The 24,942-nt window shown below is 38.2% G+C and overlaps 1 protein-coding gene across 2 annotated transcripts in view; it reads left to right on the top strand.

Annotated features, from left to right (window-relative positions):
- LOC149244273 (preprotein translocase subunit SCY1, chloroplastic-like) overlaps nucleotides 1-24,942 on the top strand; it is a 225,824-nt gene that overhangs the window by 103,177 nt on the left and 97,705 nt on the right. For both annotated transcript variants that reach the window (XM_089374782.1, XM_089374781.1), the window contains exon 3: nucleotides 8,550-8,935. In XM_089374782.1, coding sequence (XP_089230908.1) covers nucleotides 8,550-8,935 — 386 coding nt within the window. The remainder of the gene's footprint in view (nucleotides 1-8,549; nucleotides 8,936-24,942) is intronic.

Here is a 24,942-nt window from a genome sequence, read left to right as displayed (position 1 = left end):
CCTAGATCAGCTGATTAATGTACAAACTTGGCCCCTTAACAGCCAGATTCGGCAATAAGCACAGGAATATTTTAAAGAAATAAAGCATTCAGATTTTCACTGTGAAGAACTTCAGAAAATCTCTCATGCAAATTAGAAAAATAAACCGAATGATAGACCCAGGATCAAATCCAACTGGGCTCAGCAAAAAATGCTTGCGGGAGTTGGCTGGTTCAGCCGAGAACTTCCCCGAACGCCCACAAAATTCCTTCAGAAAATGTTTTCTGCACAGCTCAGAACAACCATCAGTAAAGAGGGCAAAAATGCTGCTAGATCTCAGAAAGTAATGGAGATACCTGCCATTACTTCAGAAACCCTAACAACACCCAAACCCTAGCAAGTGAACAAGATACCTGTGCTCACAATACTCTACAAAAAGCTATTATTGACGGCTGAAAATAACATATGCAGAAAATTAAACAATCTCACAGCATTTCAAGAGAGTAACACCAACAAGATATGGACCCCAAAGTCTTCTTTTATTAACCAGAAACAGATTTACAAGAGAGCTTCTTCAGTCTTAGACTCACAGATCCCATTCATCTGAACTGACCCCTAGCACCCTATTTAAAGGAAATGATCCCAACGGCTAGTTCGAGTGATCCATGTAGAAATGATCTCGACCGTTGATGAGGATCAAGACATCTCTTGATCTCATCCGTCGATTTATTCACTTAAAATATTATTATTTTATTAGTTAGGGTTTTTGCTTTATTTTTTTAATTTTTATTTTATTTAATTTTTTAATTTTTATTTTATTATTTTATTATTTTTATTCATTTTTTAATTTTTTAATTCATTTTAAAATGGATCATCGAACTAAGCCTTCGGAAACATCACCTAGGACCTAGGACTTAGGACTCATGAGGGGATTTAAAACATTTTTCGACCCTCAGGACACATTACATCATGACTTTTACAATTTACATCTTAAGGGAGAAAACCCCTTTAACATAGACCCTCACAAATCACCCAGTTCTGCGACACAACTATAATCTAGCAGATCAACACACTAGGATTCTCCTAAAATTCCAATGACAAAATCCATCCCGGCTTTGGGGTCAGGTTTGAAGGAAAACTCTGCTGATCCATGGATCGGTGAGACGAAAAACCTTCCGGGACGTAGATTACCACTAGAAAGTTAGGTCCACCTAGGCAATTCACATAAACGACTCATATCTGCTAAGATTATTTACAATTCATACATGCAGACTGGGTTTACAATTAAAATGATTAAGCTGCTGATGACTGCAGGCTGGCACGGACACGTCGTTCAGGTGCTGCCCCTTTTTTGCAAAGAAAAAGGGGGGGGTACTGCATGGGTAGTTGACCAGTAGACTCCATCTTTAAACTTCAAGAGGTATATCCCAACCTTTTTGGAGTGATCATCAATAAATGTTACATAGTATTGATGACCACCAAGTGACTTCTCTAAGATGGGTCCACAAATATTGGAGTGTATGAGGTCCAAAATTTCCTTGGATCTTGTATCACTGCTAGTAAATGGTTTCTTTACATTCTTACCAAGGGCACATCCCTCAGAGACTCCTTCATGCTCTTCTTTTAATTGGGCTATACTAGTGACCATTTGATTTAATGATGGCAATATCTTGTAATGGAGATGACCATACCTTCTATACCATAATTCACAAGGGTTGATATCTAAATGTACTAGAGCTTGAGGAGGAGTTAAAAGTCTATATAACCTCCCCTCTTGAATCCCAATAACCCTTACATTTTCAATGCTAGATCCCTTTGCCCAAACAATAACTTTGCCATCAACAAATGCTACCCTATCACCTTTATCTTCTATAAAAGAAATATAAAGCAAATTCTTTTTCTTTTTTGGTCAAGTAAGGCCTTCTATTAACCGCAGGAAAGATTACATATGTTACATGTCTTTACAAGTTTAAAGACCAACGAGGGCAAACTCGTTGATGATTAACCATCAACAAAACCCGAAACAAACCCGAAACCTTACACATAATCTTACACAAAAACCTCCGCCCATTATCCAGCCCAATGGCTATTCTAGAAGACCCCAGTGATCCAATGTTCCTTAAAGAAATTGCTTCGGAGACTTTCGCGACCCTTACCTGCTAAACAGAATCAACAGAGAAATAAACTGTCAATGAATAAAAGCTTTGGGTCTGTTCTTGGAATTAACCTCCTCCCATGTTGAAACTCGATATCCTTTCGATCAAGATCCCGTAAGATCTGACGGTCATTAATGATATCGCCTCGGCAACATGCGCCCCTTTTACTTGGTTCACGGATCCGATAAGGATTATAAGCCACTGGTATATAAAAGTTCGGGTCCGGTCTAAGACTTAACCTCAGAACACTTTGAAAACCCGATATCCAAACGATCAAGCACTTGTTGAACTGACGGTCCTCCGAGATATCAGAACGGAAACTAGCACGATCTTTACCCTCTTTATGGATCCGATGAGGATTATAAACCGTTGATCTATAAATCTTCAGTTCCGCTTGAAGATTTAACATTCGATCAATTTCCATCTCGTAGCCATTTGATGACGAAGGCCATCAAAATCTGTGGTTGGCGACCTTCCAACAAGCCCGCTATTTACCAAGTGTCCCTCTTCTGTAATTAACTCTATTTTAATCATTCTATGTGGGCTCAACAGTTATGATTGACTTCTACTTCCGCTTTTCTTGCTTCCACTAGTCTTCCTTCTGTTTGTTCCTCATGGTCTCGATGTGCTCCATGTCTTTGGCCGCCTGCCTTTGGCAATCATCACACAATTTCCCCAAGGGTGTCGAACCCCAAGCATACCTACTACAACTTTCCTTGCAAAGTACTCCATTTGCCAGATGATCAGTTAGCATATTGGCTTTTCTTCGCACATGAACGAAGCTGACCGTTCTCAGGGTTCACAGGTGGGAATGAATACGCTGAAAGACCTGCAAAAGCCGCCAATGTTTTGAAACTTTTCCAGGTGTCGTTCCATTACATATCTTCTTGGCCGCATTAATTACCAATTCAGAGTCTGCTTCAATGATGGCATTGTGTAAATTTGACTCGATCAGTATTTCCAGGCACTGCTCTAAGGCCATGAGCTCCACCATGTTATTAGTGGCAGTCCCCAAATGACTATGAAAGATATCCTTTATGCGCCCCTGCTCATCTCTGATGACCCCGCCAAATCCAGCCATCCCTAGGTTACCCTTAGAGGCTCCATCTATATTGATTTTCAAGAAACCATGAGGAGGAGGTTGCCAGAAGTCTTTACCAGCAGTTATCTGGCTCACACCCTTGTTTATGCTCTGGGGAACTAGCAAATGGAGACCCAACTGCAGCAGTATGCGGGCATCCTGGGCAGAGTAGGGTCCTCAGGAGGTCTCCACAAAAGGGCTCCAACAGTGTCATTGAGTTGTCGTAATATTTGTGCAATAATGTTCTGGGTTGAGCCGGTTTTGTTCTTGAAAATCCTGCCATTGCGTTCTTTCCAGACATCCTAGATTATAAAGCCTGGAACCAGAGTCCAAGCTTTGTTGATGATTTCGTTGCCTGAGAAGTCTTTTCTCCAATTCTTCAAAGTGTTGGTGATACTGAGTTTGTCCCTATCAGTTTGCCTGAAGATTGAGGCCACCCAATCCCACAAGGTTGAAGTGAATGGGCAGAGGTTGAGTAAGTGCTCCATTGTCTCCTCTTGTAAACCATATAGATGGCATTTGGATGGGCCAACAAAACCCCTTTTCAAAAGATTTTCCCAAGTTAGAATTTTCTTTTGTTGAACCAACCGCAAACAACTTTATTTTCATCCAATGCAGGTTCTGCCAAAGGTCTTTCCATACCTTATCAGGGTTTTGATAATCAAACCCTAGGGCCAATCGTTTAGCTTCTTTGAGGTTAAAGTTACCTTCTGTGTTTCTTCCCCATCTCAGTTGGTCAGACGAGGATGATACCAAAATCTTCCTTTGTTCCAAGTCTAGAGCAAGAGAGCTTGCCCGGGCCTTCAAAGGGCTCTCTTCACTATAGCCCAGATCCTTCCATATTCTCCATTTACCATTTTTCCTTGCCTGATCCCAAAAGTCACTTACCATACATAAACCTTTGTTGTCAGTGTCATTCTTGAGAGCGGTTAGTTCTTTCCTAAATAAGTTTGGTTCCTGCTACCAGTTATCCTCCCAAAATCTTGCCAAGTTCCCAACTTGGATCTCCTAGAAGCTATGCTACTAGACAATGGCTCTATTTTCCCAAGGAAGATTCCAAATGTGGGAGCCCTTGATAAGCCCAGACTTTCAGATATGATCCCTCTTCTGCCAATTATTTGCATATTTCTGTTTCCAAAGTTTGGCCCAAGGGGTTGCCGATTCCTTAAGCCACCTCCACCAAAGTTTTTCCCTCGAAACTCTATTGAGGGTTTCAGGGCCGTGAAGCCCCAAACGACCATGGGCCTTAGGTTTGTTAAAGAAAATTCTTTTTCAAACCTAGAACATAGAGGGTATTGTTGAGATGAATATTCCCATTGGATTCCAGCTCCAAGGAGGTAGATCCAATCCCTTTGACTAATAGTACATTTGAGTTACACTATGAATATAATAGGACATTTGCGTTACACTATGAGGACCAACAGTAGTGCAGTCATCAAGAATTTTTTGTGTTGGACCAAAGAATATCAGTGTCTTAGGTGTTGGGGGTACTCTGGGATGTGCATCAACTACTCAAGTCATCATATTACTCAACGCTCTGATGTAAGTAGGCAACGTTGCATTTGCTAATTCATCTACCTCTCTGAAAAGGCCTAGGTACTTGTGGAGTGGGTGCCCTCAATGCCCGGGCTGCTGTGGACCACTTGACAAGACTGACATAAACTCAAGTGAAAGCAACCATTCATTAGAGACTAAGATCATATAAACATCTAAGTGGACCAAACTTGGATGTTAAGGGCATATTAACAGCGTTTCACATATTGTGATAATATCATAATTATCGCGATATTATCGCTGAAAGGTCCTCTGCCAATATTATTGCTGGAAATTATCGCGACACAGTGGGGAATTATCGGCTTGCTAGAAAGAAAACGCGAATTTAAGTTGTGGTTTGGGTTTTTTTTTGGGTCATTTTTGTTTTTTTGTGCTAAGATTGAGCTCTGTGGGTTGTGTGAGTCTCCTGACCATTTTTCATCAAGCAAACAGGGGGAAATCCATGGTTTTCTTTGCCATCAGCTGAGCATTTTTGGAGTGGAGATTTACTCCAGTATACGATATCCATATTTATTATTTCCATGTATGTAAAAAAAAAATTGCCTTTCTTCTCTTTGTTTTCCAAGATTAGTATATACTATAATTTTGAGTCTACCTCTTCTCACCCTCTTTTGAATTTGCACATTTGTTTTGTGTGGTAGGTCCAAAACTTGAAAATTTAATCAGAGCTCTACAAAATGGCAAAACCATTGGATCAAATGAGGGAGCCATGTGAGGATTATAATAGAGCAAAGCTGAGGTGCAAGCTTTGTGGAATGGAAATGTTTGGCGGAATCTCCTGCTTTAAATACCACATTGCCAAAATCCCAGGGCATGATGTGCATATTTTCCTTAGAGCTACCCCAAACATTGTCCTTATTGCAAAGAACTCATGTTGGCATTATGATTCAAGTGTTGTCCTTGATGGCAACTCACTCAGAGGCTGGTACAGGTGCTCAGAGGTTGGTACAGGTGGTACAGGTGATGGCAACTTAATCAGAGGACAGATCTGAGTATAGCAGGCCAAGACAATTCATACACGCAGGTTCGTTAAGCCCAAGTCGCGTGTACACGCAGGTTGGCTTCAGTAAAAGCGCGTGTATGTGAAAACGTACCTTTGGTCCATGGCGGTTAGTCCTTGGAAGTTGTGCCTATGGTTTTGGACCATGGCGTCTCGACGGACGTGTTGATCCCTAGTTTTGAAGTTGATGGTATTGTGTTACTATGGTTTTGGACCGTGGTATTGTAAAGGGCCTAAGGCTATATAAGGAGAAGATCATTAGGCAAATGTATGTAAGCAAGGTGCAAGAGTGTGTGAGTGATGAAGATCTGAGGAAGTGTGAGATCCAAGTGCTGGTTATGGGTTGGTGATCTGAACCAAGGTTTCACTCATGTGGAGGATGATGAATGATGGAACGAGATCTCAAGGCTTGGAATGATTATCTTCATATGGTTTGCCTGTGGATAGATCAGATCTACTGACGCATGTTTATTATTATGATCTGGATATGTTTTGATGTCTGATATAGCTGCAGAGTTATAAGTTAGAATTTGCAGATCTGTACGCGGGTTGGCTTTGGTAAAAGAGCGTATACACGCAGGTTGGGTTCATCCAAGTAGCGTATACAATGTGAAGTATGATATTTGAAGATGAAGTTGGATCTGGTTGTTGTTATGTTGTCTGGTTGTTGTTGACAGGGTTACAGTGATTCAGAATTGGGTGTTTCAGTGTTTGATGATGCAGGTTGTTCTACAATGATGGTTGTTTCATGGATCCAGTATGAAAATGTATGAAACGTGGCCCCGGGAAGATCGTAGGCCGGCACCTACGTACTGGGAAACATATCAGCCAGTACAAGAGCCAAGGGGGTTGTAGCTCCCTTCCAGGAGCAGCTGGAAAACGAGTGAAGGTTGTAGCCTTCTGTAGGGTTGGCACCTACGTACTAGTAAATGGATCGGCTAGTACAAGAGCTATGAAGGTTGTAGCCTTCTGTAGGGTTGGTACCTACGTACTTGTAAATGGATCGGCTAGTACAAGAGCTATGAGGGTTGTAGCCCTCTGCAGGTTGCAGCCTGCGTGCTGGTAAATGACTGCACCAGTGCATTGTAAAAGAAGTTTCTTATTAAAGAAGAAAGAGACGAATTGCAGCAGGTGGTTTTCACCCACATTGGGTTTCCACCTTATATCATGGTGTTCATGTGTGTGGCTCTTGTGTGATGTTCTGTTCTGTTATTCTGCACCTGTTTACTGTTAATATGCTTAATAATGATCTGATGCATTTACTGAAGATTAAGCTAACTGAATTATAAGATCTCTGGATATACGCGAGTTTCATTAGACACAGTAGCGTGTACACGCGGGTTCACTTAATTGAAGTAGCGTATATGTTTCTGAGCATGAAATTGAAAAAGTTTGATTGATCTGATAATACTGATTCACCCCCCCTCTCAGTATTATTTCCAACAACTCAATGCGTGATACTACTAGAAAGAGAGATTAGAGGGAGGAACTAAGGAATTTCATGGGAACCACAAGCTTATCGAATTATCGTTATAGAATTATAGTATCTAGAATCTAGATGACTCGTGATGATCATCTCGTGAGATACATTATTTTTGTTTTAATGTGATTTTATATCAAGTTTTAACTCTTATCTTGTCAGGACTCAGAACTTATGACTGAGGAGTCGAGACAAAATGACAAATATCATATTTTAGACTTCAATATCTACATCTTATACATTTTATACTGTAGTTTTATTTTCATATTTGTGTGACAATGTGTTTGTTAATTGTTTGATGTTGATGTTTGCTTTAAAAGAATAAAAAATTGAAAAAATGTCAGGGCTCAGAACAAATATCATATTTTAGTATCTACTATCTAGTATCAATGATTGATGTACCACTTGACGTCTTATACATTTTATATTGTAGTTTAATTTTCATATTTGTGTGACAATGTGTTTGTTTGATGCTGATGTTGCTTTAAAAGAATACAAATTTGAAAAAATGATTATTTTTGTACTTTTTGAAGTTTCCGATAATTTCTGATATTTTCCCCAATATTGCCAATAATTTAAATTTGACCCCCAGCGATAAATTGCCGATAATGACAAATGTAACAATGGCTGCAATAGAGCTGAAATACATCTATTATGATAACCTCAGTAAGGTTGATGTTGGTATCATGAGTCATATAGGTAAATTTATGAGATTTGGAATGGAATCAAGTATTCAAATTACTTTTAGACATCCGATTCACAGCCCTGTTTACTATTTGTTAACCTGTGTCAGAAGGCAGCACATTCAAGTAAAGAAGGCGGATAGCTAATTATACGAATTACTAAAATAACGAATAATTTTCTTTAGTAGCAAATAGATAATACTTGTCAAATCAGAGGACTCATTTAGTTTCAGTTTAATTAGGTGCCATTTTCTTGGATCAAATGGCCCACAATTCTGTCAACCAAGAACTTGTCCTCTAACACCTTTGAGAACTTGATTGACTGCACTTGATTTTTCTTGTAAAGCTGCTATCTTCCTCTAGGACTTTCCAAGGAATATTTCTGTTGAAATATGAATAAAATTATTGCATTCCCTTGTACTTTTGTTTTCTGATTTTTTATCTTGGTTTACATAACCTAATTTTTACAACAACCTTGCACTTTCGTCTCTCATCCGCTATTTCAATATATTACATTTCTTTTAGTGAATTCTGAAGCAAAGTGGCTTCTATTTATTAATGTGCAACATCATGTTGAAGTTTAACTTTATTGGGAGATATGATTTGATTTTTACAGCTTCAATTGAAGACAGTTCCATTGATGTGGGTGACTTTTTCAAAGGGCCACTTCCGGGAAAGTTCCTGAAGCTTCTAGGATATCTTGCCTTGTCCCGTGTTGGGACGTATATTCCTTTAGGTGGAGTCAACAGGGAAGCCTTTTTGGGCAACTTGGATCAGAACAGTCTGTTGAGCACTCTGGATTCATTTTCAGGAGGCGGTATTGGGCGGCTTGGGATATGCTCCCTTGGTATTGTTCCCTTCATTAATGCACAGATTGTCTTTCAGCTTCTTGGTCAGATCATCCCTAAATTGCAGGAACTTCAGAGGAAAGAGGGTGAAGCCGGAAGAAAGAAGGTTCTTCAGTGGACCCGCTATGCTTCTGTTGGTTTTGCTATCGTACAAGTAAGCACTACGAGAACCCATTGTTATGATTTGAATAGAAAGTTCTATATAGACGTTTTCTTTTGAAACATATTGCAAAGATATGTTTTATTGAACATGGTCAATAACATTTATTGCTACTATATGAGAAACATGCAGGGGAGATCGATTTCCTTAATGTTATACAATAAAGATGTGAGAATGAAATGCTTTGGCTGTCCATACACAATTTGTGTACAAACTATAGATGCACATACATACATCCATTCATCTGTTGGTAAATACATAAACATGCATGTGCATTTTACACATGAATCATTTAATAACATATTGTTATATAAATATCCTTGAGTTGAGATGGAAGCCAATGCTCATAGTGGATTTGAAAACAAATAGTACTTTGAACTCAAGGTGTTAATTTTAGTTAACAATGGTATGTTCTATTCTTATAGCAATTACTTCAATGTTCCATTATAAGCATCCAAGCAATGATTGTCCATCCGGTTACTGGGTCTTTAATTCATAATAAGAAAGAAGTTGACTCCATAAGGCACTGGTCTCACAAGTGAATTTAATCTAATCCTTAAATCTTGGTTAAATTAACCAAGTAGCTAGGCCACTCAGTCATGTCTCCCGGACTCATCGGTTTCGAACTTGTCCTTCATATTCAGATTTCCATAGGGACTACCCCCCATTCCCTGCTGTTGGGAGACAACTAGAATGAAGAGGTTGGGGATCAGAGTGACAACCCTAACCTAAGTCGTTGTTGCAGTGCCTGTACAATCTGAGTGACAACAGTTCCATCTGGAATTGAGGACATTTATTGCAAGACAAATGTCAGGTCTATTGTTTACGAGAAACATCAAGGACCCAATCAATTTCCTATTGCAAGTAGGATCCACCAGATTAGAGTCTGAACTCCTCAACTTCTTTAGATTGGTGATCATAGGAGTTGTTATAGGCTTGCTGTCCATCATGCCAAATTTTTGTAGAATCTTGATCACATATTTTCCTTGACCAAGATATATTTCGCCTAGCTTCTACCAAACTTTGAGTCCCAAGTAATAATGCATAATCCCTAGATCCTTCATATCAAACTCGGATACTAATTGCTTCTTGCATTCCTGAATTCAATGCTCTACACATGTAACAAGAAGATCATCCACATACAATAGTATGATGACTGGTTCATCCTAGACTGCCCAGATGTGGAGGTTAGGATCTGCAGAATTCCTGGAAAAACCAAGTCTCAATAGATATGCATCCATTCTTGCATACTAAGCTCTAGGTGCTTGCTTTCAGCCATATAGAGCTTTCTTCAGTTTGCAAATATGAGTCTCCCTCTAATTTATTTCAAATCCTTGAGGTGCTCAATGTAAATCTCTTCATCAATAGTCCCATTTAGAAAAGCTGTCTTAGCATACATTTTATGGATGTTCCATCCCATTATAGTAGCCAAAGAGATAAGAGATCTGATTGTTGTATATCTAGTTGTAGGAGCAAAATTTTCTTCGTAATCAATACCTTCTTTCTGTGAGAAGTCCCTTGCTACAAACCTTGCCTTGTATTTATCAATGCTCATGTCTGAAGCATGCTTTATTTTATATATCCATTTTGAAGTGACTATCGATTTGTCACTTGGTCTAGGAACAATTTCCCAGACATCATTCTTCATAATTGATTGGTATTCTTCCTGCATCACATTCCTCCACTCTTGATGTTTAGCTGCATTTTCATAGGAGGAAGGTTCAACTTCAATGAGCTTCGTCATATATGTTGCATATCCAAAATACCTCTTAGGTCTTTTACTTTCTTTGACTGTTCCTTTTGCTGTATGTCCTTCTGCTTCTTGTAGAGTTGTCCTCAACCAAGCAGGTCTCTTACAAATTTTAGGAACAACAACTTGTTGTACAGGTTCACTAGGTCCTTCAACATCTTCTTGATTTGATGTAGAATCTTGACCATTGTTGTCCCTAGAGATATCCTAAAAAATGGGTACCTCTTCTTCATCAGAATCAACTGGAACATCTTTTGATTTCTTGTAAGCCATATTTTCATCAAAGATGACATCCCAGCTTACTTCAATACGATGATCCTCTTTAATGTAGATTCTATATGCTTTAGATGAAGCACTATACCCAACAAAGATGCCCTTTAGTGTAATATCCCCGTCGGGATATTTTGCTAAATTTGCCAAATTTTTAACTAAATATGCAGAAATTTAACTCAACCAAGATTTCACTGTAAAATCACCATTCTATTATCAGAATATTGCCATGTAAAATATAATAGATAAGTGCATGCAATTCCATGAAACAATAGGTAGAAAACAATCTCAGTTTTATTATAATATGAATTGGGGTTTACATGTTGATACAATAAAATAGCTGAGATGGGGAAATTGGCCTCGAGAATCTGCTTCCATACTACGCTGGCCCTCCAAAATTGAACTGAAATATCACTGTTGAGCTCTCTTGTGAATTCTGGATGAATTCACCAAGGGGAGATGGGTACTCACCCAGTCTCACTGAATCACCCAAGGGTTTCCGTCCTGGGGCTATTGCTGGAGTAGAGAACCGGGTTCTCAACCTCTCATACAAGAAGAAATATCAAATCCAAGATGTCCTCTAATGGCCTCCTCCTCTTTTTATAGATTAGATGAATCCCTCTAGAAACTCCTATTTTATTATTATTTTAATCATTTAACACATTTCCCTTAATTAAAATATTCTTTTAATGTGGGAAAATGGTAAATTGGCCACCATGCCTCCTCAAGCCTCTGAAAATCACTTCTATCCATCCCATCCTATAGATCTTCTTGTTTCGGTTCCAATGAGCTATTACACTAAGGTGTTCTGCCAAGTATTCCTCCTGAAATGCTACCTTAAGCGTAATTATTTGAGTCAGGTCCATTAATAACTTAATTTTTTGAAAGTTGTCGGAATGCAATGGAACGAAAGGCACACTGTGCGGATGATGGAATATACCAAGCGGATGCCATCGGACCTCATAAAAACTCCTCAAAACCCCATGAAACACCTCATGGAGCCCTTGGGTCCACTGATGAAGTAAATCTACACCTGTGACCTGTCTTCCCCAGCCCTGAAAGTCCATCCTAACCATGTCGTGATGAACACTAGAAAAAGGAACATTACAAGTCCTCCCGCCCCAAGATTGCTTGCCCTCAAGCAATCCAAACTTGTGGACCAGTCTAGTGGCCCAATGCAACTGAGACCCAATGCCCGGATCCCATACAAATCGCTGGGTGAGGCTATGCCTATGTGTCGACTCACCAAGAACGGATCCCTCAATGCCCAGATCCCAAACCAATCTCTGCCTGAACCTGTCATCAATAAACCCTCTTAAATACCAATGCCACCAAGAATAAGCATCAATGCACCACGACCCCTGTGGTGCTATAGCTCTGACTGTGAATGCTGCCCCACCAACTGTAAACCAACTCATCACCTCTCTCTAGTCCAACCCTTGACTCAATCCAATGCTAATCCTGCTTTCCTGATGTCAGGATGGAATGTTGAAGAGTTGTCAACTTGTATCCCACTTCCAACTCAAGCATGTAGTCTCTGAAAAGTCTGGGGGTCTCTGCTCTACTATGCCCCTGAAGGACATCACACCATCAATAGGATACCAAGTCATGATCTCTCGCCAATCCATCCTGTGGGAAGGATCAGATGCACAAACATCTATATATGTGATAAGTCCCCTATGCTACATCGTGCCCCACTCATGCAACTCTGCCTAGCCAGTCAACAATATCCATCGAGAAAACCCTGCCTCTCTCCCTGTAATGGGTACAAGTGGCCAAACTGTGTTGCAAGCCCTATCCATGTGCCCTTGGAGAGGGTTTCTCCCTGAAAGTACTACAACTTTGCCCACTACTTGTGCAAGCGCCTGCACCTTATCAGTGGGTCGGCCCAAAGATGGATGCACCACCATATCAAAATGATCCACCCTCATTTGGCTCGAAACTCCATGCTCCTCCAATCTACCAACCTCATGCAAAGCTATCCCGTCAAGCCCTTGCACCTCCCGAGGACATTTGTTTGCAAATACTACCACCCTGTGAGTTGTCTGTATATTTGTTTACTCCTCATCGATCGCTGGCCCCAAGGATAGCAGCTCATCGTCCTCCATCATGGGCTCATCATGCATACTATGCATATCATCCTCCTCAGCTGACTCATGCTCCACCATATGCTGCTCCTGTTGAATCATCGCTGGTGACTCTTCATCCCGAATGTCTCCCATAGGGTCCACTGACTGCTCAGCATACAAATTGGAATATAGATCTGGCCTGTTGTCAACAACTCCACATGACTGCTCATGATCCTCAAGGGTATCCTCATATGAACTCATGGACTCAACCATAGAAGTAGAATCCGCACCCTGAAAGTCAGAAGGGATCTCCCCCTGCTTTGCCCCTGTCGTCTCCTCCACATCACTCAAGCATGAGTGATCAGGTCCCCAAGGTTCCTTGCAGACGAAGCAAAGACCCTATTGACCACTACATGTCAATGACCCATAGCAGTACACCCCTTTTTTCCGCAAAAGGGATAGCGCCTGATTGATGTGTTCATGCCATCCACCTATCATCATCAACTTGATCATCATCTTATAATGTAAAACCATTCTGCATGTATATAATGTAAATAATATCCACAGATCCGTGTCGTGTATGTAATTGCCTAGGTAAACCTACTTTTCTGGTGATGATCTACATTCTAGGAGGCTTTTTGTCTCACCAGTCCATTCTCAAATGGTCGGCAGAGTTTTCCTTCAGTCTTACCCTAGAGCCGGAATGTATCTTGTCGCTGGGATCTTAGGCGAGTCCTAGTGTTATAGATCGAGTCTATGTAAAAGTGATTTGAGAATAATCTTAACTATTTGGTTAGGTTATTTTATTACAAATTGCTTGGTCTGCTGGATTATATTTGTGTCGCAGAAATGGGTAGTCCGTGAGGGTCTGTTATAGATGGGTTTTTCCCCTTATGATGTAAAAGATATGAAAATTATGATATAAAGTGTCTTGAGGGTTGGAAAAATCATTTATCCCCTCATAGGTTAATTAATTAAATTTTCTGGCAAAAAATTAATTAAAATCTTAAGCCAAAAATTTAATTAATTCTAGGTCCTAGGTAAATTTAAATTTTTCAAAGGCAAAATTCGTCGGTCCTTAAAATTCAAATTTTAAAAGGTCCTGGGACTAAGGTAAATTAATTATTTTGCTAAATTTTAAGCTTTTGGTCCCTGAGGTTTAAGTCAAAGTCAAATTTTTGAAGAAATTAACTCAAAATTTTTATTTTTGAGTTAATTAAATTGCATTTAATTGAAAAATTCGATTTTCCTCAAGAATTTAATATTTTGACAGATGAGATTAAAAGAAATTTTAATCCTCATCAACGGTCGAGATTGTTTTGACGAAGATCACTCAAACTAGCCGTTGGAAGATTTATCTTTAAATAGGAGGTCATTTGTCAGTTGATCCAACCGATCTTTGAATCGTGTACTAAGCTCTCAAGCTCTCTTGTATACTTTTTTGAATTAATGCAAAAGTCTTTGGGGTTTCAACGTGTTGTAGTGTTTCTCTTCATGAATTTATGGTAACATTGTTTTAGTTTCTGCTTAATATTATGTGAAAACTGTTAATCAATAGCTCTCTTAGAATAATCTGAATACATGTATCTTATTCAGTTTGTTGGATCTAGGGTAACATTTTTAATTTTGATTGAAGTAGCAGGTATCTCTATTTTTTCAGAATTTTATTGTTGTTCTATTTTTCTACTTGATTTGATGGTTGATCTAGTGTTTGCAGAAGATTTCTCAGCTTCTCATTGAGCGTTTGGGGATAGTCTTCGGTTGGACCAACCAACTCTCAACACATATTTTCTGAAGAGCCTACTTCACATAAGGTTCAAGATTTATCTAACGATATTTTTGTTTGTTGTTTGTTTGTTTGTTCTGCAGAGTGTTTTTGGGCTAGTAACTCTCTAAAATTTCAAAATCTTTTAAATATTTTGTTGAAATTTTGATATATTTGGCTATTAAGAGTCTTATATTATCAGATTAGGGAGCGGAGTTAGACTCATACTCCTCAGATCTGATAGATCTGTAAATTATTTGTATAGATATGTTATTTACTTGTGTAGATCTGAAATTTTGTAACATAATTTTGAATTTTAACACTTGGGTTTTTGGGATTTTCTCTATTTTTGTACATATTGGGCATTGGGCTTTTCTCTTTTCACTTGTGCAAGAATAGATCTGAGAAATCAACTAAGAAAATCTTCAGATTTGAACTAGATTTAGACCCTGGAGGGAAAGATTTGGGCTCAAAGTTTGTTTGCAGGAATAGATCTGGGAAATCAGCCAAGTAAATCTTCAAATCTGAGATTTTTTCAAGCAAATCTGGGGGTTTGAGACAGATCTAAGCCCTGGAGGGCAATATCTTGTCCCAAATATTTTTGCAATGCCAACCATTAAAGATTTTGCAATAAATTTGAAGATCTGAAGCAAAATAATTTTTTTTTAGAATATGGGTTTCAAGTTTTTGGGCTCCTAAGCCCATATCTGCCTTCTCCTAGCCCAACGCTAGTTCTATTGGGCCTAGTGCTGGCTCTCATTGGCCCTAGATTCCCCTTCCTCCATTTCTGATTTGAATATTTGATTTTCTGAAGCTAATCATTGGTGGGTTTTTGGAGAAAATTTGGTAAAAATTTGTGTTTCAGGTATTGATTTTTTTTTTGGCAACTTGGGCAAGTGATCTTCAAGGCTGAGGGCCTAAGAGTTTGATATCTAAACCATCTTTTTCCTCACTGTTTTCTACAACAGTCATATACCTTTCTAATAGTGGTGAAAAACACATCTAAGTGGTTTGAAATTAACTAAAAAAATTGCTAAATACATTAATAAGTCATTTATGTTTGATGTGTATAAAAAATTTGGCCTAGATCTACATTTTGGGTGACTGTTATCTCTGAATAATTCTGTTTCTAAAGTTTGAAATATAACAATGGAAAAATTTCATGTGGGTTAGCCTAAAATCAGTTCCTAAGTTGTCTAATACATTAAGGAATTAATTTCTTGAGTTGGGCATTCATCATTAGGTTTATTTTATGTTTCAATTGCTGGCTGTAATAAGTATATCAGATTTGATATAATTATGGAAATCACATCATAACAGGCTGAAATTTTTTGATAATTCATGTGGGCAAGTTTGGAAACTTTTCGGTAAATTTTTGGCATAAAGATATCATTGATAGCTTACTGTTTTCATTGTCATATTGCTGTTGTCATAAAGTTTTTCTTACTGCTGTCCTAAAAACTCATTTTTGAAAATTAAGTACTTTGTTATGGAATTGTGATAAAATGCATATCTTTTGTTTCATAAACTAAGTATTTTTCGAGCATCTAATATTAATTTGTGAAGACGCTTTTGTTCTCTTTGAGCTATAATTTCATTTGAAAGAATCTAGAAGATTTGAAGTAAGCTTGTGGTTTAATTATGATATTACTAAGAAGTTTATCTTTCAATCTTTGTCTAGTGAAGTGAACATTCATTTTGACAATTAAGGGCTTTGATATATAACTCTGAATGAGATTGTATCATAAGCACTTTTCATCCTTGAATCTAATTTCATCTCATCTTCTAATCATTTCGCGCGCTTGCATATTAAGTTAGTTCTGCATAACTAAAATTTACTTCCAAGCATAAGCTTGGTCGATAGAGAGATAGGTATCCATCCATCTTTGCTTGAGAAGCCTGCTTTTAATAGTACTTAAAACGGTGACCTTGTAGTCGTCAGAGCCATAGCTCTCTGCAGTGCCGGAGGCACCGGGTATGTTAGATTTTCAGGAGAGGTATCGTTAATCACACCTTAGTGTGCTTCACCTTATCTTCTTTCTGCCAATTACTACGAAATCAGGCTCAATATAGAAAGGATCGAAGGGTTAAAACTTAGATAGGCATTTAACTAAAATTAACCAAGATTCTTGCATCTCATATTAGCTTTAGGATGTGCACTTCATATAAGATAGTCATTCATCCAAGTAACAATTGCAAATCAATTACTTGGTCCTAAATTTCCTAGCAATATAGTTGAATCCATAAGGCACTGACATCAATTGCTTAAAATCTAATCAAATCTTATAAATCTTGCTAAATCTAAATCAAGTACTTGGTCGCTTCACTATGTCTCCCAAACTGGCTAGTTTCCAACTAGTTCTCCTTCATTCCATTTTCATAGGGTCTACCCCCCTTAGCTTGCTGTAGGGTGACAACTTAAATGGAGAGATTAGGGATCAGGGTGACAGCCCCCGATCAAAGCCATTGTCGTGGTGCCTAGACATTCTGTGCGACAACAGACTCTTCCTCAGCTCATTCTTGCTGCATGGTTGGTCACCATAAATCCACTGCAACTCCTCCTGGGTCAACCGTCTCCTGAACAGTCCAATGTTTTGCTCAACTAACCTTTCAGCTAGTTCATAAGCAACAGGTGAAACCAATTGTTCCTCCCTCCAAATGGCCAACAACTGAGACTGCAACGTCCTACAAATGGCATCATGGCCTCCCATACATGAGGACAAAATGGATTGCATGTGTGTTATGACTGTATCAGGATGATGTTTCCTAATGTTGAAGAAGCATTGGAACATCTGTAGGATCAATTCGTCACATCCTAGCTCAAACATGAGGTCATAAGATCTAACCAAGGCCATGACTTCTAGAATCTCTAGCCTCTTCCCAAAGGTAGGGCCCTCATTGTTATCCAAATCCTGAAAGGTCTCCACTATCAGCCTGAAGACTCTCCTCATAATATCATCACTGTAAGGGGGTGTAGGTGCGGTCAACATCATGATACTACTGAGACAAGAGGCAACTAGAAGTTTAACTCCTATGCAAGGGTGCTCCAAATACTTGTGTTGTACTAAGGCAAGCATGGCTAGTTTGAGAGACCAAATTAAGTTTTTCCCATCTGACTGATGCACCTTGGAGAGGAGTGAAACAAATTCTTCTAGTTTGAGAAGGGCTTTTGTTGTACCCCCCATGCATCTCAAATCTGACCCAAGTGCATAAGTTTTGTATCCCAATTCATGTTTTTCCTATGGCTGTTTTTGTTGTAGCATAGAAATTATCCCCTTAGAAAAAGTTATGTTGATTGTTGCTGCTAGTTTATTAAGGGTATTTTTGAAGGTCTCATCCATTACTTTGACTGGCAGCTCAACAAAATAACAAAATAGCAATTGACTCAATGCATAGACCTCTCACCTACTCAATAGTGATTGGAAAATTATACCAGCCTTGCAACAAGAATTACAACAGACTATATAACTAATGACATTATGCAATAGCTCGACTTAGCAATATTGCCAGAACAAGACTCAAGTAATGCCATACTTTGGAAATTGACAAGACCCACTACAAAATGTCCATAGGATGCCCAATAATTTTCTGAGTTTGTTTCCCTCTCCCAGTGTGGTCCTTTGTCACAAATACACCATTGTAGGTGAAATATTTTATTGTTGCTAATTTCCAAGAAACAATGGCATGCACATGAAGTATTCAACTCTTCCCAGCAACTGATATCTATATTTTAAGCTCAGAAAATTAGCACAACCATTGATAAAACTTCATAACAATGATATTCTGGACAAGACATAGCATCCTCCTCAATATATTAAGAAATATACACGCAGGAAATATAAAATGGAACTTGGCTTATAAAGCAACCAGTAGACTTCAATATATTGGACAATCCTTTTAGCAGTGCGTTCTGACCCTTAGATGTTAGATGATCCAAAAATACAATTTTTATAAAATTAGAATAAAATAATTATTAATTTAAGATATTAAATTAATAATTATTATTCTAGAATGATTAATTATTTAATGGAGACAATTAGAAATTAGTATATTGTTGTAACAAGATATGACTCTCCAAATGTGTCGTATCTTAGGCTCTATTTTAGGAGATTAGTTAGCTAGTTGGTTTGAATAGCATTTAATGTAAATGGACACTTGTTATTTAACAAGTGATCCATAATTAGAGGTAGTTAGGACATGGAGCTTATAAATAGCTCATTGCAAGAGTGTTTGGTTGTTCGGGTGTAAACTCTTGCAAAATCAACTATGTAATTATTTTTTCTGATTAATAAAATTACGTGTCTGAGGACACTTCTGCCATTATTGTGGTATCAGAGCTTCAGTAATGCTGCAGTTGATTTGAAGAGGAGATTCCAGCTCTATCAGATCGTGGAAAACTCAACTCCATTGAATTGATCAGCAAATGATTGGTATGGAATTTGTTCAATGTTTTTTGGAACATAAATTTTATTATTGATTTTAGATTTGTAAATCCTAAAATCATTTATTATTATCAAAAATTAAATATGCAAAATCTGTTTGGCTATTGTGCTGAACTGAAAAGGCTCTGCGATGTTCATAAATTGCTGTAATTCCGCATAGTCATAAACCCGATGTGAATGCTCTTTCCTCTGAAGCGTTTACATTCCCAACATTTCTGGGAGGTCAATCAGCGTGAATTTTGGGCCCAAGAGCAAAATTGGGACCAGATTTTCAAGCGTATTTCTTCAAGATAGGCAATAATGAATTTTTTCAAGCGTAATTTTTTCAAAGATGATCAATATATGTGTTGAAATCACATCGACTTGTGTGAAAATCGTTGTCTTGAATTACCCCATCCAGCACAAGTATTTTACCATATTTCACTGACTGAAATATCAACAAATCTTGATATTGTGACCTGCCCTTGGTTCAATCAATTTAAGCCATCTAAATCGTTCTGAACTAGGACTCTAAGCTCTGATTCCAGCCAACATCCAACCTCTGGCACGTTAAAACGTGCAAACAAATAGCGTAATCAGGCAGAGAAGAAGACGTTTCTAAAATCTACCACTTAATGTTTTCTGCGTGATTATCTTGTTGGCTTCATCTGTTAGTAGACATAGGAGGCTGGATCAGGACATGATTCCTCAAATAATTTCGCTGGTTCCTGTGAATCGACAATAAAATTGCATGGTTATAGTTATATTTTCAGCTGCTGAAATGAATCTCTAGAATTGTGCGACAAAGGAAATGGATTGACCGGCTTTAATTGTGTTGAACTCACTGTGTTTAAATATTAGTTGAGCTCAAAATGATACATCAAACAAAAAATTCAAGTCAAGGAGCATTCATATACGTTGTTGCGAATGATCTGCGGGTGGTTGTTCAATTTTGATGTCAATCGGGACAGTAGCGTTAAAAATTGGTATTGACAACAACTATTTTCCAGGCTATGCAAAGATGCCAAGCTTTGAATTGGCATTAAAAAATTTCTTTTGTACTTTGTTCCACGAAAAATCTCAAGCTTCAAAGGAAAAGGTTACTTCATATTGCCACTAAATTTGATGTCGAGGTTTTCCTGGTACCAAGAGAGACAAGCAGAAGCAGCGCTGGCGATGTAATACATACCCATTTATGTGTCATTCAAACCGAGAGGACCAGTCCATAATTAAAGTGCAAGGCTGAACTCATGGAAGTGAAATCCAATTTGTAAATTATGGTGATTTTTATTTTATTTGGGGAATTTATTGTTTATGGAGCAATAAGGTGATTTGTAATTTTTTGGAGTAATAAGGAGTTTTATTTGTAATTTGTAAATTGGAGAAATAAGGTGTGTTGGGTAAATTTGTTTTCAAGGAGTTATTTTTTTAATTGGGATCATCACATTGTAACTCAAAGTATTTTTACTTTGAGGGGGGGTAAATTTTTTTTTTTTTACCAGATTGTGCAAAAGCACCCTTGTAAAAATCAAATTTTGAAAGTTGCCTTGTAAACATTTGAGAAATTGACTAGAGCCAAGTGCAAAGCTCAGTCAATTTTCTCCTGTTTTGACGACTATTCGAGGGTCAAGGCCAAGCCCCGATAGTTCGTTTTTTGCGTCGTGTGTTGCTGTTGTGTTGACTATCTTGTCATTTCTGTTCTGATTCTTGGTGCGACGCTTCAACGCTAAAATGTCTAAGTTGATTAATTTGTTTTCTGATTCCGACAAACTTGAAGGCACCAAATCTTATAAGACATGGCATCGTCTCATCGAAAGCACACTCATTTACAATGAATTATGGCAAGGAATATGTGATGGAGATGTTAAGCCGAATAAACCCACAGATGCAGCTGCACTAGCCAAATGGGAAGTCAAGAATGCTAAAGCCTTAGCTCTTATTAAATCTTCTGTGAATGATGAAATGTATGTCCATATAGAAAATGCTTTAGATGCATGGACTGCTTTGAAAACTTTTAAAGACCTCTTTGATACTCAGCCTGAATCAAAGAAAGTCGATCTACAATTAAAATTGTTGCAACAAAAATTAACTGAAGGCGGTGATGTTCTTGAATATCTCTCAAGACTTAAGAATATCAGGCAAGAAATTATTAATGCTGGTTTTCCCGCAATTGATGATAGCTTTATGGTCACAATTGTAATTGCTGGGCTTCCTTCTTCCTATACGCATTTTTTAGAGACTCTACAAGTAACTGGGAAATTAGAGAAACTAAAGTTTGATGAGCTTTGTGAAATGTTGAGTCAACATGATAAAACTTTTGGGAAGAAGAAGAAAGTTCGTGAAGATGTTTTTCTCACAGAGGCCATCACTAGTAAGTCATTAGCCGATAGTTCTCGAGGCAGAGGCAGATGGAATCAGAATCAAGCAGCACATAATCGAGGTCGAAGCCAAAGCAGAGGAAACAATTTTAACAGAGGAGGAAGAAATAATTTTCAAGGTAGAGGAAACAACCAAGGAAGAGGCAATTTTCAAGGACAAGGATATAATAATCAAGGTAGAGGACAATCTCAAAATAGAGGTCAAAGCAGAGGCAGAGGACAATCTTCAGGAAGAGGAAGAGACTTAAGTCAAATTGTGTGTCGAAGATGTAACAAAGTTGGACATTATGCTGAAGATTGTCGAACATCACTTAATAAAATTCCCAAGTTTCAGCAGCATTCGGCACAATTTGCAAATGATCAAGATGAAGATAACTCCGAATATGTTTTTACATCCTCACCAGCATCACAAATTTCATCCTATCTTAGAAGTGACTACGAAGATGCCTGGATCTTGGATTCCGGGGCAACTCAGCACATGACTTGTCGACGTGATTTTTTCTGGAATTTTCAAGATTGCCAACTTAATTCCATTTTTCTTGCTGTTGATACAAAACATATTCCTTATGGAAAAGGAGTAGTAAAAGTTTTTCTCCCTGGTATTGGATAAAAAATTATTTCCAATGTATGGTATGTACCCAGTTTCAAGAAAAATTTGCTCTCTTTAGTCACGATTCGACAAGCAGGCCATCAGGTGATTATGGAAGATGGTTTAGTGAAGATTAATTCAGTGAAACAGAACTTGAAAACAGTTATGACACGTTATGAAGATGGAAAACTGTTACGGATGAAAGGGACAGTTATTCCAAGGCATTCTGATTTTGCAGGGGCAGTGACTACAGGTATTTCACCTATATGGCATGTAAGATATGGACATTTGAATTTTGACAGTCTTTCTCAATTGCAGAAACAAGGAATGGTTAAAGGACTTCCCACATTCAAAAGGGAAAATGCAAAATGTGAAGCTTGCATTTATGGCAAACAAAGTCGAGAAAGTTTTCCAACAAGTTCATGGCGTGCAAACAGGTGGCTACAACTAGTTCACAGTGATGTTTGTGGACCACTACAAACTTCATTTGGTGGTTGCAAATATTTCTTACTATTCATTGATGATTTCAGCAGAATGACTTGGGTTTACTTCTTGAAGAACAAGTCAGAAGCATTTGATAAGTTTAAAACTTTTCCCCAACTTGTTGAAAATGAAGTCAAAGAAAAGATAGGTACTCTTAGGACAGATAATGGGGAAGAATTCACTTCAAATGAATTCAAAAATTATTGCAGTGAAAATGGCATAAGACGACATCTTACTAATGTTTACACTCCACAGCAAAATGGAGTAGTCGAAAGAATGAACCGCAATTTGTTAGGAATGGCGAGATCCATGTTAACTTTCAAAAGGTTAAGTCCAACATATTGGGCAGAAGCAATCCATACAGCTGTCTACTTAAGAAACAGATCTCCAACTGCTTCTTTAGACGGAATCACACCTTATGAAGCTTGGTTTGGTTTCAAACCTCGAGTTAAACATCTTCGAGTTTTTGGGTCAGTGTGTTATGCCTTAGTTCCGAAAGAAAAACGAACTAAGCTTGACTCAAGAAGTTTAAAATGCATAATGATTGGCTATTCTGATGAGAAGAAAGGGTATCGTCTTTTGACCAATGGAAAATTCATTGTGAGCAGGGATGTCATTTTTGATGAAACTGAGAGTAAGAGTGCTGAAGAAATTGAAAATCTTCTTCACAAGTTAGAAACTAAGGCAAGTAAAAGAAATGGAAAAATGCAAAGTCAACCAACTTCACCAAATTGGTATGAACTTGATTTTCCTTCCTCTGAAGATGAGTCCTCCAGTCCATCTACATCAATAACGTCATTTGGGTCTTCTAGCAGTTCATCTGCATCTCCAAGCAGCAACAGTTCTTCTGACAGTGATTCTCCACATTCTTCACCTGAACGACGAACATCAGTTTATATTAATCCTCTTTACAATGATGGGGACTTTACAGAAGCGCAAGCAAGTGAGCACCAACTTTCGAAATGGGCAGTTCAACTTTTGAAAGATGTAAAGCCTGATGAATAGAATAAAACTGGCACCAGAAGGACACATAGAAGTGAAGGCAATTTTGCCTTGATAGCAAATGATTTTAGTGAACCTTCCACATACAAAGAGGCAGTAAAACATAAAGAATGGAAACAGGCTATGGTTGAAGAATATCAAGCAGTAATTGATAACAACACTTGGAAACTTGTTGATTGTCCAGCAAATGTTAAACCCATAGGATGTAAATGGGTTTACAGAATTAAGTATAATCAGAAGGGTGAACTTGAAAAGTATAAAGCACGACTTGTCGCAAAGGGTTTTGCGCAGCAGGAAGGCATTGATTATGAAGAAACTTTTGCTCCAACAGCTAAATGGAACACCATCCGATTAACACTTGCATTGGCCGCTCAAAAACGATGGAAAGTTCATCAAATGGATGTGAAAAGTGCTTTTCTCAACGGGGATTTACAGGAGGAAGTGTATATGACCCAACCACCAGGTTTTGAAGTTGAAGGACAAGAACATAAAGTCTGCAAATTGATCAAGGCTTTATATGGATTAAAACAAGCTCCCCGAGCTTGGTATGCAAAGATGGATGAATACCTTAAGAAAGTTGGTTTTCAACAAAGTGAATCTGATGATACTTTGTATGTGCGACAACAGGGAAAATATCTGGTAATTCTTGTTATGTATCTAGATGATTTGATCATCACTGGCAATCATGATGATCATATTGCACAGGTGAAAAAGGAGTTACATGCAGGTTTTAAGATGACAGATTTGGGATTACTTCACTACTATCTTGTAGTTGAAGTCTTCCAACGTCCACATCATATTTTCATTTCTCAGAGTAAGTATGCAGCAGAGGTTCTTCAGCAATTTGGCATGCAGGATTGCAAGCCCATTCTTACCCCCATGGAGCAAAACTTGAAACTTTCAAAATTTGAAGGGGGGGAAAGGTGGACAGTACAACTTACAGACAGTTGATTGGCAGCTTGATTTATTTGATAAATACTCGTCCTGATCTATCTTATGCAGTCAGTATTCTTTCACGTTTTATGCAAGAACCATGAGACAACCACTGGAATGCAGCCAAAAGAGTTCTTCGATATATCCAAGGAACAAAAGATTTTGGTCTTCTTTACACAAAGACTAAAAATTTTGTACTTGGTGGATATTCCAATGCCGACTTTGCTGGGAGTATTGATGATCGAGCATCAACATCAGGTTATTTAATGAACATGGGGTCAGGAGCAGTCTCTTGGAGTTGTAAGAAACAAGCTACAGTGGCCACTTCTTCAGCAGAAGCA

Source organism: Pinus tabuliformis, chromosome 8 (assembly GCF_031772625.1).
Source record: "Pinus tabuliformis cultivar Carrire ecotype Pingquan chromosome 8, CPIR1, whole genome shotgun sequence".
NCBI classification, from domain to species: Eukaryota; Viridiplantae; Streptophyta; class Pinopsida; order Pinales; family Pinaceae; genus Pinus; species Pinus tabuliformis.
The sequence above is the reverse complement of the archived record's forward strand: the minus strand, read 5'-3'. Positions and strand labels throughout refer to the sequence as shown.